Below are 17,251 nucleotides of genomic sequence, written 5' to 3' on the forward strand. Positions count from 1 at the left end.
AAGAGTAGAAAAGTCAGTCAGTTAATGTGAGGTTTTAAAGGAAGGATTTTCTGTTATTTCAATAAGAAATTCTAACATTAGAGAATGGAATGGGTTACCTGAATCAGCCAGGAAAACCAAAGACTTATCAGAGTTTAAGTCATTGAATAAGATGCATGACTAGATTGATACAAGAAATGGGTAGGGCGCAATAATCTTCTTTTTTGAAGTTATGTATTTAATATAAAGATAAAATTAGATAAGTTTCAACTAATTAAAGCAGCATTCAAGTGGGAACAAAAAAAAATTCATTGCTTAATTCTTAACAAATAAGACACTATGTAGCTGTTCCATTTATAAATAATGCATTTATTTATTTTATGTGGCTTAAAAAAGATGTTTCAAACTAAGCTACTCAGACTCAAGAATATTTTTCTTTGTAAATAAACTAACTTCTGCCTGTCATGTAGAATTGAAACTAAATGACAAGGATAATATCAACTTGACTTACTCATATTATCAGGGGTCACTCCAGGAGAAACTTCAGTAAAAGTATGAAGTGTGGATTCAAAATGGCAGACAGGTTGCAAACAGCATTCCCCTTCTTTCTTCACTAAGGTACAAAATGGTGGCAAATTGTGATACACATCACAGCTGATAGGATTTGGGGGTGGGGGGGTGGGGGGGGGAAATGAAAGTGTGATTAAACATAAAACTTACACTTTTAAACAGACTTCATTTATTTTTAATGTCTAAAAAATGTTTGTAAAATGTTTTATATGTTTCAGATGTTCCTTCAGAGTTGAAGATAATTTACTTCCTAGTCCAAATCTCCCACAGGACGATGGGGGCGGACATGGTTTGAGTAATATCACTAAATTTAGAAAGCCTTCAGTATAGAAGACTCAAAAGTCGCAATTATACATAAAACACTGAACCATAATCTTCAAATACAAAAACAAAATCTAATAAAATACTCAGAAAGACACAAAGGTAAAGGCACATTCCTTGTTCCCAATGCTAGGACAAATTTGTACAAATGCTCCTTCTTCCCTAGTACTATTAGAGCATGGAATGGGTTGCCTAAGCTAGCCAGGAAAACCAGAGACTTAGCAGAATTTCGGTCATTGATTAATATGCATGACTAAATGCATGACGCGTAGGGCATAATCATCTTTTTGAAGTAACGTCTTTATTATATAAGATAAGGACCATCGATAAATCTGAACAACAGTCCAGCGCACAAATCGCATGATCAGGCAGCCATCAACCCATACTTGAAAAGACAATGAAATTATAGTATCTACCACACTTTATATATTCTGATGTATAAATTCATCCCTAATTCCAACTGAGAATATTTCTATACAGAGCTCTTTAATCACCACCAAAACATCTAGATCAATTATCACTTTTCAACAATTCTCCTATAATGTCTAGCAAAATATCTGCATTTCATCTTAATCACAGATGGTCTTATAAGTCATTAGACATTACTTCAAACAAGAAGATTATGACGTCCTAAATGTATCCATGTGTTAATAATAAGACTTGTCTTCAAGTCCGAAGATTAATGACGAATGCATGTGTTAGCCAGGTTTTATTTGTGCATCATAATAAACAATGTTTAATTTTTGGTAGGCTAAGTCCTCAGTGGGTCAGTAATACATGCTTATGAAACTTTGTTGACTGTAGACAAAAAGAAAAAAAGGCCCTGGAAGCTGAGAATTTCTTTATTTCAGTCCTTTTTTTTTTTTTTTTTTTTGTAACCACTATAATAATTAAATTGCTTTCATTTACAGAGATGTCAGAGTTAAAACCTGTTTGACATTATTCAGGACAATGACAAGTGGAAGAGGCCTTATGTTCAAGGCAATTACATATGGATGAGGCCTTATGTTCAGGGCAATGACATGTGGATGAGGCCTTATGTTCAGGGCAATGACATGTGGATGAGGCCTTATGTTCAGGGCAATGACATGTGGATGAGGCATTATGTTCAGGGCAATGACATGTGGATGAGGCATTATGTTCAGGGCAATGACATGTGGATGAGGCATTATTTTCAGAATGACAAGTGGAAGAGGCTTTATGTTCAGGATTTTGACAAGTGGATGAGGCCTTAAGTTCAAAAAAATAACAAGTATACATAGTGTGGTGTTATGTTCTATGAAAATTAATCAGTGAAAGATCCACAGAAAAACTTACATGGATGAACATTCATATCTCCCATGAGCAGCATCAACACAAGTGCACTCGTAGTCACATCCATCTATCCATTTGTCTCCTTGCTCATAGATCTTAGACTTGTACATGCACTTACCATCTGCAAGATTAACATTTAAGTATTTTAAAATTAATCTATAGACACAAAATCAATACCATCTTTACTTAATTTTGATGTAAAATATGAGAACTATATGCATTACCATTTAATGAGGTTGTGACTGAGCATGGCATGAAGTTTGTGGACTTGTCTTCTCACAGAATGAATCTTACATCCAAAATGTATCAATGACTTGGAGGCTGATATGAAGAAAATGCAAACAGCAACATCCTTATAACTTGGGACCTCAGGGCATAAGAAACCAGTTGGAAAAAAGCTGCAGACATGGCTGGCGACCGATTTCTATGGAGACAGCTTGCTGCCCAATGCACCAATTGGTGCAAGAGGATCTAAGTAATAAGTAATGTATGTTTTTTTTATTTTTAAACTAATCGCGATCAAATTGAAAAAAACAAAAAACTTACGAAAACCAGGTGTATCTGCTTTGACATCTGCAACAAGAAAGTATTTTTTAATGTTAGACCTTTTTAAAAAGAGAATAAAGGTTTGACAAAAGAAAACAAAATAATAATGTGGGCGTCGAGAATACATGAATTTATTTTGAGAAAAATTTTTTTACAAATAATTTAACTGGTTTAAATAATTATTCTTATTATGATTCTTCATTGGTATTTAAGCTGAAATAAATAAGGTTACAAACTTACCACAGAGCCCACACATCTGAGCACATCTTTCACTGAAGAAAGAAGAGAAGGCAACACAGTCTGCAGTACTGTAGCTAGAACAGTTGCTCAATTTGTCAACACACGGAGGGGGTGTAGAGGTGACTGCTGGAATGACAGCTGCCAAATACAAAGCCATTTGATCAATGGAGCAACTATTTATCAACTTAAAAAGACAAAAATGTGCTCTAATAGAATAGCATGTTAAATTAATATACATAAAATCACGAAAAAAGTGCTCAATTAGCATGTGAAATGAATGACTAGCTCTTACTAGTGCAGTATGCACAAGATTTGGCACATGATTGCTTGGCCATGTCCACATAAGTAGCACAGAATCCACCATGGTCAGTGTTGTGTTGGATATACAGATCACAGGTTGTAATCTTATCAAAACAAGTCTCCAGCTCTGGGTCTGGATAGAGAAATAAGCAGACTCTACATTAACGTATTGATTACAATCTTTGAGTCTATTAACAACACTTTTGTAATAAGGTTACAGTTTTATTCTAAATTAAAATTGTTTACTTTTGACCAAACTGACAGCAGAGTTGCACAATGAGCTGAGTTACCTTGTGTTGTAGCAGGAGGGGGTGTAGCTACAGGGGCTGAGGAAAAGATGTTTGAAAATTAAACATCAACAAATCATTTTGCTTTACAGTGCATTAAACATGTAATGATGTCCTACAAAATGAAGCTGAGGTTAACACAATGCTTGTGGATCTTCTTAATAACTCTATTAAATACCTTATTTATAATACTTAGTAAATACATAGAAATCAGTTGTTTTACAAGTATCATTTTCCTTCAAAAATAAAGATTTTTTTTGTCCACAACTACTTATATGTAAGAAGTCCCAATAAAGAATAGTCAATTAAGGGAAACTATGTTGTTTTTTAAGTTAATGTAATATTTTTAGATCTATTGAATAGTTCTACTAAAAACCTTATTTATAATATTTTGAAATACCTAGAAATCAGTAGTTTTTGTTTTGATTGGAAAGTTTTGGATACCTTCAGAAATGATTATTATTTCATACTAACCCAAACTTCCTGTAGGATCACCGGGGATATATGACAGTGATCTGGGTTCTAACTCAAGACTATCAATCCAAAGTACATAATATCCTCTTTAAATCTAAAGATAGGCTACATATTGTAACATAGATTTACCTTGACAAGTGGCATTCAGTATAGGTGTAATTAAATGTGTCAGGTCATTAAAACTGGAGGCTTTATAAACAAATTTTGTATCACCTAAAATAGAAATATTGAAATGTAGTTTTATTTATTTAATAATTTGTTTTTGGTTACATTCAATATATCTCAAGTAAGACAACAACATGACATTAAAATGAAATATACTCAGAAAAAAATCTGTTTAAAAAAACAAGGCTAATTGAAGCAAAACTAAACTGTTCTATATATACTATTTATAATTCTTCTGTTGTTCACAATACACAGTTGCTGTGTATCATGGATTGGCCTCTTTAGTCACACAAGAGGTTGCCAATGGAAAAGATAGTCTCTCAAGACGTAAAATGCCACACAGGTTGTATGTTCACAATAAATACCAATTTTATCATCCAGGGGACTCTGAGACTACAATAATATGGTGGCACATGTTAATGCTTATTCATACACAAAAGTTCTGAATCTTCTCTGGAAAAACAGTAATGCAGATACTGAAGCAGGTTATTTTCTTCCACATGTCTTTTACTTAAGTCTTGTATCAAAGTGCATTACAAAGCACCATGTATCAATGTACAAGGAACTATGTATCAATATGCATTACAAGCCATCATGTATCAATGTGCACTACTACGTCACAGGCTGCAGTCTCCTAGGTAGGGCATTGGAGGAGTATACATTTTCAAGTCAGAATTTTCTCAGAATAAAAATCATGATCAGAATAACTTAATAACTAATATAATAACTAATATTCCATTTAAAGGTAATAAAAATATTACCTAAATCATCAGAAAAGAAAACCAAAAATTATAGCTTACAAATAAAATTTAAATGAAATTCATTAAAGAGATATTACCAGCAATATCCTCAAGTTCTTTTTGATTGATCTGACTTCCAATGCCAATAGTTATGATAGTGATGCCATTTTGTCTTGTTAACAGAGCTTCATTTATAGCTGCAGAGTGGTGTGTTGCAGCCCCATCTGTACAATCAAATAACTTAGTATAAAAAGGCAATCAACATAACAACACAACTTCAGATGGAAAAAGATAACTACATTTTATAACATGAGTAAAAAGAGAATCCTGTGCATTTATTACCTGTGAGGAGAAGGATAATTCTTGGAACATCGAGTCTGGCACCCATTGCATTAGTAAACACTTGATTTCTTATATAACTTAAAGCCTGCCCAGTCTCTGTAGTTCCATGCATATATTGAATCTTATCTATAGCTTGCAAGATGGTTAACCTAAATGGAAATATCATCCAAAAAAAAAATTAACACTGTCTCTTTAAAACAAAATTATCAATCAGCATATTAATAAACCACCCACATGAGCTGAACATACAAAGAGTCTCCCTGACCAATGTCACATGATCAAGCAGTCAAAATTACCTCTCTACTGAGAAAGAGATGAGGAAAATTATACAGAGTAGTATACACAGTAGTAGCCCAAGACTGGACAGCTTAGAGAAAGACTGTGTGTAATGGTACGAACTTCATTGAGAGCAAAAGAAATGAAGCCGCATTAGTCAAGAGAAAGCAAAAGAAAGCTGCCCTGTCAGCTAGCCCTAGGACAGATGCATATGCATACATGAACTGTGTCAAACTCTGCCGCTCAAGAATTGGCTTGATCAGCCACTCCAGATTCTGCCCTATCTCAAGACAAAACCAAAGCCAGTGACTCATCTGGGCGCATCCAATGTGTTCCGAGACAGAAGAAGCCATTTATATATATAGTATACACAAAAATGAACCAGTTCTCACCCTAGCTTTAAGAAAAATGATGCAAAGTAAAAATTATCTTTACATGACCAACACATATTTTTTTTTTTGCATTTGAACAGGACTAAACAGAATGACAGCACATGTTTTGGAAGCTGAAAATTGGATTCTAGCTCCAGAGAATGCTAACCACATCTATAATTTACTGAGAGGCCAGAGATGCTAAAAGCATGAAAGTAGCACTATTTAAAAGCTATAATCTCTATATATATATATAATGATTAAGAGTATCTTCTGCGATTCCATTAAGCTGGCAAGTGAAATTTTATATAAGATAAGATAAGATAAGATAATTTTTATTGATCCAATCAAATGGAAATTCAGTTTGACTACAATTGACAACCTCAGCGTAACTACTGTACAATAACAATATAGATGAAAAATTTGAACAACATTCACACACGAAACACATACACATTCACAACCAGAGCTGTATGAATTTGACTTCTATGTACTTCTTGATGACGACAGATGATCTTGTAACACTCTGACCAAAAGTGGGATAAAGGAGTTTTTAAATCTTTCTGTTTTAGTCCTAATGGAAAGGAGATGACTACTTTGTCCAGCTCTTATGTAACAGTGGTTTAATGGGTGCAGGTTGTCTTGTTTTGGAAAGGCATCTTTCAAGAAAAATCTCTTCAGGAGATGGTAGCTGTGTTCAAGTGATATACGATGCTTTTTTAATTAGTCTATTTAGTCTAAGTCTTTGTGCCGGTGAAGTATTATCATACCAGCAGGTGATGGCAAAGTTAATTAGACTGCTGATGGTTGCTGTATAGAAAAGTTTAATTATTGTTTGATATTATTGTATATATATATTAATTGTCAAAAAATCTATTTATCATTAGACCAATACTTGTAACCCCTTTCCCTGCTTGACATTTATTTTATATTATTTTGTTATCCATTGCAAGACTTTCAGACTCCTAATTAAAGTTTTGTTACTTGCCTGTCATAGAATTTGTTTAATGGAAACTCCAAAGATGTCTTGCCACTGAACTGTACAAAGCCCACATGAACTCCATTCTGACCAACAGGAAGATGTGAAACAAGAGTTTTCAAATTTTCTTTGGCTGTCACAAAGTTGTTTGATGTCACACTTGTAGACCCATCCAAACAGATGACAATGTCAGCTCTAGAGAGACAGTCTAGTTCAAAAAATGTTATGAGGTAAAAAAAGTTTTTGTTTTTTTTACACATTTCTAACCATATATTGAACATGATATACAAATACTACTTTAAAAAGGAAGATTATTTTATAATAATATATATAATAATATATAAGGTCAGTTCTGTGGGGATTTCACAATATGTTTCTATATACTATATGAATTGATTATTTTCAAACCTAAATGTAACTCTGAGTACTGTAATATATGCCTAATCTGGGTCTGTAGAGTTTGTGTTTGATCAGAAGATATAATGCTTCTGTACACTAGTATTACTCTGAGTTATTAACAGACTTACAGATCAAGACATTTACAATAAAAATAATAAATCAGCAGGTGTAGATCAAATATAAATGTTTAATTTAGAACAGGAAAAATCTAGTCTCAGTCACTTTAACAATGATGATGATCGTATGAAAACCTAGCCTCAACTGTCTATTTATAATGTTGTCACAATTGCGTGTTCACTAGCAGTCACCTAAAGTACACATAACCAATAGTCAAAATGTACTTGAGTGTGTTGATCTAAATTTTATATTGATTATACTTTACATAGTAGCTTTACATATTAAATAAAGAGTTAACTTGCCACCACGGACAGCTGGAAAACTGCTGAACTATGGTGGCATATATCTTTAAAATCTAACACAAAGCAAATATATAAAAAATAAAAAGATCTTAAATAGACCTAGCAGCTTCATCAAGGTCACAGGTTCAGTAAAATATTAAATATTAAGGTCACAGCTGCATCATGGGAAGCCATGTAAAATTCTACAATTTTCTATGATCTTTGGATTAACAATCACTTACTACTAGCAGGTCAAAAATGTATGTATTAAACAGTAACTTTACTGTAGGCCTAATTTAAATAACATTGAGCAGAGGATTTACAGGAGTGCGTGACATCTCTTTTTTTTTTTTTGATTCCTTAAAATATATATAAACCTTTTTTTTTCATTTTGAGAGCAACCTGGCAAGATTAAAGATTTTAATTAATAGCATTAGTCAATCACATATATTAAAATCCTATAAAATCATAGAATTAATGTCTTAATACAAAAAAACCTACTCAGTGTCACTTGCGGAAGTTCATTTACTGTCTTTGGAGCCTCTGAAAATGGTACAAAAATACAACATACAGGTTTTTATAATACACCCCTGTTACAAGACAATTTGAATAACTTTACCAGTTACTTTGTGTTACTAATCAAGGAATGAAGCCAATGTTCAATGATACTTTCATGTGTAGTCAAAGAGAATGAAGCCCATGGTTCCAGATAATTAAATTATAGCTTTTATATAGTGCTACTTTCATGCTTATAGCATGCTCAGAGCGCTATGGTCCAATCTCATTTATGGACCAGTGGGAGGGAGGGGGTATCTGGGAGAAGGTTTTCTGTGCTGGCTTTAGGCGCTCAGTTAATACAACTCTGCCCGAGTCAGGTGTCGAACCTCGAGCCCCCTTCATAGGTAGCCAAACCAAGCCAAAATCAAGCATACTTAGCCTCTCGACCACGCTTTCATGTATGGTCAAAATCATAAGAACAAAATCCTGTTCTAGTAACTATAAGTGCTAAACTAAAGCTTTGAATTCCATTTAGAATTCTTAATTTTTACTGCCTGGATTCTTATTCTTCTTTGTTCTCATTTTACGTGTCGGAGGGTTCAGATCAGTAATCCTATATCTGAGATAAACAGCGCACTGATTTCCAGATCAGGCAGTTCTGCCTGGATATTCTATTAAATGTATTAAGATAACGACTCTTTTTAAATGTGGAGAATTTACATTATCCATAAGCCCAAGAAAATGTGTGAAAAACTGACATTACTTTAATAAAATAATTTAAGTAATCCATATTTACTTTAAGAGCAAGTGGTTACTGCTTTAACTATTTAAATAATGCTGTTTTATTTATGGCATTGTTTTGTGTATCATTATTACTCGAATTAGATCTGACAGATGAAATATTAGAATTAAACTGAACATTGATTTCTATTTACCAAATTTATTAAAGAAATGAAAAATTATCAACATATAAAACCTTCCATAAGCATATACTAAAAAAAAAAACCTAAACTTGTTACTTTTAATGAAAAAGAACAGAAAAATGTATGAAACTGAATATTGATAAAAAAAAAAAATTGTATGAAATGAGAAAAAAATTACCATTTATTATTCGCTGTGCAAGAAGACTGGCCAGAGCATCATCCAACAAAAAGAAATATGCCACCGGCAGACTATAACGAGATGGGGGTATGTCAGCATACTGTGATAGAATGCTCTGTGTCCAGCCATCCCCCACTGCAACATTGTACACAATCAAACCCCTCTCTATGGCTATTTTAACCTGGCTTGCATGACTACTTGGATCCAAACCAGGGCCAGCACCAACGTGGACAATAATCTGGAACAATCAGACATTAAAAAGAAATCACAAGTTCATAAAATAATTAAATCTTTTGATTGAAAAACTATACAAATTAGCATATTAGGCCAATGTGTAACATTTTTTTCTCATAATATATTTTTTCTTAAATTATAATTAACAGTCCTTAGTGCGTAACACTGGCGTATATCAGTAGTGTATCAGTAAAGAGTTAATTTGGAGAAAATGAAGCAGGACAGCAGTTTTATAATAATTTTATATCCAAATGACAATAGAACATCTTTTCTACAGTATCTGCAAAAGTTGATTTATTAAGTTGTTAAGCGTACACTAATGTATATTTTTATGCCAAGACAACTTGGACTTTTGATATACGCAGGTCCCATAACCTAACTGCTAACTTAATCACTTACCAATCTAATGTTGATAAGCTATATTTTAAAAAAGCTATTTGATAATGTTTGTGCACTTTTTTAGTTCATCATAATAAAATTTTCTAGGGCTCCTTCCTTTTGTAGCTGAATTTTTTAAAATTTATTTATTGATAGCATCATTGAAGTTTAATTTAGAGACTTTTACATTGTTTAGTTAACAGTGAAGGTTCACAAATGAATTTCAATTTATTCTGTGTTAAATTAACCATTTCAATGCTGGTCATTTGTTTTCTAGAAACAACTTTATCATCAACACTACCAATAATTTGCAATGAAGTGTCACCCTATCGTCATGTTTATCAGTGTAACAAAACTATACTGTATCTTTGAAAAATTTGTGTTCAAAAGGAACCCAATTGAGTGTTTCAATACATCACCTGCCGTGTTCCTGGTCTTCCACCATTAGCTGGCAAGAATCCTTCCTGGGTGGCTAATTTTAAAGCTTCTGTAGCATCCCCAGGAGCATTGTAGTGCGTTATAGAACTGATGGCACTGTCCACCTGTAAAGTAAATGTTTAGAAACACCACATGATGCATATTGAGATTAGATCGCAAAAGGTCAAATTTGTTTTTTTATTTCAATCACCAGATATCATTTTGGAAATGAATTGCTATTTTCTCCAATATTAAGTTCTGAGTGCATTGATCTTCTGCAACAGAGCCTACATTACATTTTTAAAACTCTTGTACCTTATATCATTTTTAAAAATAATTTAAAAGTTCCCTTTTTAGACCTTGCAATCTACATGGCAGATGATGTAAAGGTCATCTGTTTCTATGGCCCATGGTTAATGACCACAATGACCAATTGCCTTTACTTTTCCCCAACTATCTTCAGGTACCTATTAGAGCTGGATGGACTCAGAGGTGCCATAAAGATCACAAAATTCAAAATCTGCGTCTTCACAGTAATTCAAACCCAGGACCCAGGCTCAGAAGCCAAGCACTTTACCACTCAGCCACCGTGCCTTCAAATTATTGTTTACTGAAATGTAAATATTTTTCCTTTTTTTACCAAAAATGTTTTTATGTGATATGCGGTATAGTTTTTTATTTTTATTTTACATAACTGTTTCAAAGTTGATTCTCAAGAAATAAAATATAAATACTGATGTGTTGCAATTATACTTTTAGAATAAATTGCAAAAGTAAAAGTAAGTCCATTACATTTTTGAAGAAGAATAGGTTATTGCCTTTTTAAAAAAATTTTAATGCAAAGAACTCATAGCACCAATGAAATGAGATGGTTGGTCGAAGGTTGTAAATGAGTTTGATGTGTTATATCTATCCACTCCATCCACAGATCTGAGGGATAGATGGCCTATACATGTAGTCTAAAATAATACTGGTATGTATTTAAACTAATTAAAAATGTTACTCTTATACAATGGAAGTGTGGTGGCTGTGTGGTTAAGCGCTTGGCTTCTGAACCTGAGGTCCTGAATTTGAATCTTTGTGAAGACTGGGATTTTGAATTTCTGGATTTTTAGGGTGCCCCTGAGTCCACCCAACTCTAACAGGTAGGCCTGCCCTACCTGACTTTAGTTGGGGAAAGTAAAGACATTTGGTCATTAGTTTACTTAACTCAATGAAATGAATTACAATGAAATTATGATCAAATTTTATTAAAAATGTCCTATATTACAAAAAAATACATCCTTCTAAATAATAATGTGCCTCATGGGCGTAGCCAGGGGGGGGGTTCTTGGGGTTCAAACCCCCCCCCGAAATGAAATCCCCCCCCCTGCCGGGGGGGGGGGAACGGAATTAAGTGACTGATTTTTGCTTTCATTTTGTTTATTTTAGGTGAGATTTTAATACTACATCATCACTTACCACGGCACAGCCGAGGCAGTTTTGAGTTAAAAACCCTCTACCAGGGGGTTTTGAGTTTAAATCCCCCTACCAGGGGGTTATGAGATACAAATCCCTCTACCGGGGGGCTTTGAGTTTAAAACCCCCTACAGGGGGTTTTGAATTTTAAACCCCCTACCAGAGGTTTTTGCAGTAAAATCCCCCTCTTCTATAAAACAAAACAAAAAAAAAGGAAACAACAATCCCCAAATTCCAACAGCACAGTTGAGGACGATTTTGATTTTAAAACCCCCTCCAAAATTTACGATAAACCCCATCTTCAAAATAAAAAAAAGCAAATTACACACTCAAAATTCTATGAGCGTAGCCAAAGGGGTTTTAAGTGTAAATCCCCCTCCTCCAGATGGCTTTTTCTTTAAAGTTTAAAACCCCTCCAGATGGTTTTGAGTTTAAAATTCCCCTACTGAGAGTTTAGAGTTGAAAACCTCTCTCTTCAATATTATTTTAAAGCAAACTATAGTCACCAAATTCTATGATCGTAGCTAAATGGGGTTTTGAATTAAAAACAAAACAAAAAAAAAAACTCCAGAGATTTCTTAGTTTAAAACCCCTCAACAGATGATTTGACGAAAAAACTTTCCTTTTCGATATAAAATCTAAAGCGAAATACAGGCATGTAATTCCAAGAGCGTAGTCAAGAAAGGTTACAAATTTCTACCAGTGGCTTGGGCTCCATTAATAAAGTGTGAATAGTCTTCTGCCAAAATTGAAAATCATTAAATGTATCTCAACAAAGATGGCCAAGACAGATTTTAGGAGTCAGTCATAGAGATCGGGTCTAAATCAAAGAAATCATATGCCGAACTGGGAGTCGAATCCTTAGTAAGGTTGTGACAGAGCGTCGCATGAGGTTTTGCGGGACATGTTCTCACACAAAATGAATTACGCAAAATAAGAGTTGCGGAAACAGCTTGCCGGAAAATGCGCCGAACGGCGCGAGAGGGTCTAAGTCAGTAAGAATAGCAGATTAGGTTTTTAAAATAAAACTTTTTAGTAGCAAGATAATGCACTGTAGATACCTCAGAATATGCATTTTGTTGGCTTTCAATACCAGAAATAGTGCCCGGCGGCGGGGCTTCGCCCCGCGCTGGGGGAGCGCTGCGAACTCCCCCAGACCCTCTTGCTAGCTAGGACGGGGAGTCTACAATGAACAATAAACGTCTTCCGAAAGGGTCAGATGTAATAAAGATTAATTATGTACACACACACACACTCATATATATATAATTTTTTCCGCGGGGGGGGGGGTCGGGGGGGGAATCCCCCCCCCAAAACCCTCCCCGAAAAAAAATCCTGGCTACGCCCATGATGTGCCTATATATATTATTATTATTTTAAGCTTTAAAGTTTCTACTTTAAATTAATTCATCAAGTTTATAATTAGGACAGAGGATCTATAACATACCTGAGCTAGGTTGACAGAATTGATAAGTTTAGACTCCACATGAACCCCATTACCGTAGGATATGACACCAATGCGAAAGTCTGTAAGACTGACATTCCAATGTGAAACCAAAGCTCGTACAAAACTTTTGATCTGGTGGAACTTAGCCAAGGCTACTCTGTCACTGCTGTCTATCACAAAAATAATGTCTGCTGTCCCATCTGGTAAAAACAAACAACATCATTTCTTATAGATCTATGATAGACTCTAGATAGCAGTGGTGTAGCTTGGGATTTGGGGGTCCGGGCGGATTGACCTCTTTTGGGGCCCCTGTAATTTGACATTCGACATCATGACATGAGATAATGAAGTAAAAACAAATTTCGGACACTCGTTTGGGGGACACCTTTAGTTTTCAAACCTGAACACCCCCATTCCGCACACCCTAGCGACACAACGGCTAGATTTAGATATATTATCTAGAATATCTAGATCTACTTAGAAATGGCTAAAAACAAACACTCCATGCTGGGTTTCGAGCCCATCATTGTAAAGTTCGATTCCGGTTCGGTTAGATTTAAGTTCGAGTTGAGTGCGATTTGATAACGATTATAATCTATTATAGTTAGGGTTCGGTTCGGTTTTATGAAATTAGACACGAGCAAAACTAAGTAACAATTAAATAAGGTTCAATTTAACGAATTAATCCTAATTAGTTTAAACAACTGAACTTAAAATTTACATAAATAAATATTAAATATAAAACACAAATATTTTGCAACATACTTGCTATTGCTACTTCAAATAACAAATGGCTGCAGTCGATGTACACAAAATATTCGAAGACTAATGAAATGACGTTAACACGGATAATTGCAGCTTAATTAGTCTAATGTAAGTCAAACAATCAGGGCTGCATGTCATTGTCACTCCATACGCTCAAAAATACCCATTTCACTAGCAGTAGGCCTACTTGTGGGGCAGGAAGCGCCAACAACTTTTTAGCGATAGATTTTAGCGTTTTAAAGGTTAAACAAGAATGTTCAGAATATGGTTGAGAATCACTTTTTCCAAAATTGAAATGTTTTTCGCAGTCAGTCAGGATCTCGAGCAGTGACAAGTTTTTACAAAGTTTATATCAACTCACTCTGTCTGTCCGTCTGTCTGTCTGGTAAAAGTTGAACATGTTTTTTCTCCCATTTTTAATTCTCGGATCAAGTTAAAACTTAGGAAAATTATTCATTAAACCTGACAAGACAGGAATCAATCAAAATATTAAGCGATTAGTTAATTAATTATTGGTGATTAATTATTTAATTAATGAGTCATAGATGCTTAAATTAAGTCATTATTGTAAAGAGTGTACAGTATTTGAGAAAAAATATAGAAGTGAAGCTAGGTGCTGAAACAAATGATGATACATACATATTAAACATAAATAAACAGCAGCACCAAGGACCAAGTTTTTAACTACTTTCTCTCATTTAAAAACTTGGTTCTTGGTGCTGCTGTTTATTTATGTTTAATATGTAAGTATTTGAGAAAGTACATAACCTTGTGGAGCACCCGTACATAGTACTCGAGTTGAAGATTTGGTGTTGTTGACTTTAACAAACTGGGGACGTTGGGTTAAAAAGTTTAGAACCCATGCTAGTACGTAAGCGCTGACATTTAAGTTACTCTGTTGATTATTAGATGTGGCTGTATGGTATTGAAAGCCGCGGAGAAATCTACGAAGAGCACTCTGCATACGATTTGGGTGTATCGAGATGCTTATAAAGCTGGTTCAAACGCATAAAATTACAACATCAGTTCCTCTAGCTGCTTTATGATCAAATTTGTGAGGGCAAAGGTTAATATTAACTTACGCCAAGCCGTTTAAGCACATATATTTCAATGCGTTTTATAACTATATCATAGGCGTTAGTGTTACTGGACGGAAACCATTTGATCTATTTTTGGTTTCTTTGGTAGCCTACTGGTACAATTTCTGAAGTTTTTCAGATATGTGGAATTAGTCAAGATTGTAGCGAGTAGTTAAAGATGCGAGAGAAGATATTTGTTCGGCACGTGGCTTGATCAGCCTGCTTAATCAGCCTGCCGCTTATTTTATCGGCTCCATAAGTCTTTCAGAATTTCATAAGCGCAGTACGTAGGAATTAAAACCCTTGGCGCACGGCTCTTCATCGGATCTCGCTGGGTCACCGCCCCTTGCTGACTGAAGGGGAAACGTTCCGTCTCATTGATAGGGCCTACTTGATATCTCAAGAAAGGAGAAAAATAACACTTTTCCGATTAAAATAATACTAATAATCATGTCATTAACTTCAAAAAACCTAGGTTTATGTTTTTACCAGTCATTAAATTAACTGCTGTTATGAAGGAACGTCTATGCAGTAGTCTACAATCAGTATACAACTCAGTATACGCAGTTTTCCCAAACTGTTTTCCGCGGAACCATAGCCTAGTGTTCCGCGAGAACGGAATAGGAGTTCCACGAACTGCTGGAATAATTAGCTAGCAAGCTACCACGTAAATTAATCTCTCTAATAAAAATTAAGCAAAGTGTTCCGTATACATAAAGTGTGCGAAGTATTCTGTTAAGGAAAACGTTTAGGAAACACTGATTTAATTTATCAACCCCGCTCATCCCTTCCGTTATTTGCAATTAATGAAAGAGCAAAATATTTATTACCCAGGCATTTTCCTTTGGTTTCCCTCCCTTCTTATCGTCGATAGAAACATGTAGGAAAATGATTATTTCATTAAATCTACACACGTTCAATGGTACTCACACGTATCCGACGCTGCAAAGGAAAAGCAACACAATCCTAAGCAAAACAAAAGCAATAAAGTCATTGTGTGAAGCTACTTAAAATGCATTTGTCTGAAAGACTATATTTTATTTGAGGTCGGACTATATCTGCAGACTTCTTCGTTTCTGACCTGCGCAGAAAATTTGGTTTAAAAAAAAAAGTGAATTGATTAAGCATCTATAACTCGATACTTAGCCTAGAATACCATTGTTTTAACATAATCTCAAATCTTTCATTTTGACCTTTCCTGGATATATTTGGAACAAGAACGTCTATCTCTGAGCTGTAAATACATGATGACCTGAGGTCATGTAAAAGGGGGCAATGCTAATTATGATAATAAAGGGCTATCACAGTAGCTATTTATAAACAGTTGTCTGCGGTAGACATCTATTTACCCAGAGTCCTCATATCTTCACCTATCCTTTGTTGGGACAGCACACACGATTTGTCGACCGTCATTCTCCCTTCCTCTCTGCCTTGAATAGAATCTCTTTCAATTGCAGGCCCGTCTATTCTTTTAGGCCTATGTTGTCTTCCTTCCCATCGCTTTCTCTGCCTCTTATTTTTTGTCCTGGTACTGTTCCCTGAAGGAACGTTTTTGCGAGCCACCGAAGACCTTGTAATATGACCAAAGAGTTTTACCCTGAGCACCCTTTTAGTTAAGGGCTAAAAAAGCCATCACTAAGATGCCAGGAATGGAAAAAACAAAACTATCTAGAACGCCAAGGATGTGTAAAATAGCTAGAGCGGAAAGTAGGGGCGACAATTGTTAATGAAGAGCAAAACATTATTGCCATGGTGTTTAAAATACTGGTTTGAATTGTGACACTTGAAGTTTCTTTATAAGAAATCCCATTTGGCAAATCATCGTATAGTCCAGAAATTGAACTTACTTGGAGAACACTGATTTCTTTTCATTTGTTTTCAACATTTCCTAATCATCATTGCTGATGATAGAATTAGATTTAAGAAAAAAAGCTTTTACACACCAAACAAGATTGAGTATCATTACTGACATTGTAATCTGTAAGATTTTCAGTCCTGGGTGTGAACTGTAAAGCATCTATATATATTATTCTCTTTTTCCCTCAACAGTTTGGACGAGAATTAAAGGAAAGATCACCCTCTTATTAATATATATGTAAATAGCAGGGCCGGACTTAACCATTGTGGGGCCATATGCGAAACGGATTTCGCGGGGCCAAGTTTGTGTAGGGAA

The 17,251-nt window shown here is 34.8% G+C and overlaps 1 protein-coding gene across 1 annotated transcript in view; it reads right to left on the reverse strand.

Moving 5' to 3' along the window:
- The window catches only part of LOC106067804 (uncharacterized), a 32,508-nt gene extending 16,328 nt beyond the window's left edge, over positions 1–16,180 (reverse strand). Inside the window, exons 1-15 of the mRNA XM_056036901.1 lie at positions 16,009–16,180; positions 13,235–13,434; positions 10,332–10,454; positions 9,301–9,538; positions 8,203–8,244; positions 6,914–7,112; positions 5,279–5,427; positions 5,035–5,160; positions 4,161–4,244; positions 3,561–3,596; positions 3,263–3,403; positions 2,971–3,108; positions 2,731–2,757; positions 2,188–2,305; positions 491–633 (exon numbers count right to left, since the gene is read on the reverse strand). Coding sequence (XP_055892876.1) covers positions 491–633; positions 2,188–2,305; positions 2,731–2,757; positions 2,971–3,108; positions 3,263–3,403; positions 3,561–3,596; positions 4,161–4,244; positions 5,035–5,160; positions 5,279–5,427; positions 6,914–7,112; positions 8,203–8,244; positions 9,301–9,538; positions 10,332–10,454; positions 13,235–13,434; positions 16,009–16,072 — 1,828 coding nt within the window. The 5' untranslated portion in view covers positions 16,073–16,180. The remainder of the gene's footprint in view (positions 1–490; positions 634–2,187; positions 2,306–2,730; positions 2,758–2,970; positions 3,109–3,262; positions 3,404–3,560; positions 3,597–4,160; positions 4,245–5,034; positions 5,161–5,278; positions 5,428–6,913; positions 7,113–8,202; positions 8,245–9,300; positions 9,539–10,331; positions 10,455–13,234; positions 13,435–16,008) is intronic.
- Positions 16,181–17,251: the final 1,071 nt, after the last annotated feature.

The sequence above is a fragment of the Biomphalaria glabrata genome, chromosome 7 (assembly GCF_947242115.1).
Source record: "Biomphalaria glabrata chromosome 7, xgBioGlab47.1, whole genome shotgun sequence".
In the NCBI taxonomy this organism is placed as follows: domain Eukaryota; kingdom Metazoa; phylum Mollusca; class Gastropoda; family Planorbidae; genus Biomphalaria; species Biomphalaria glabrata.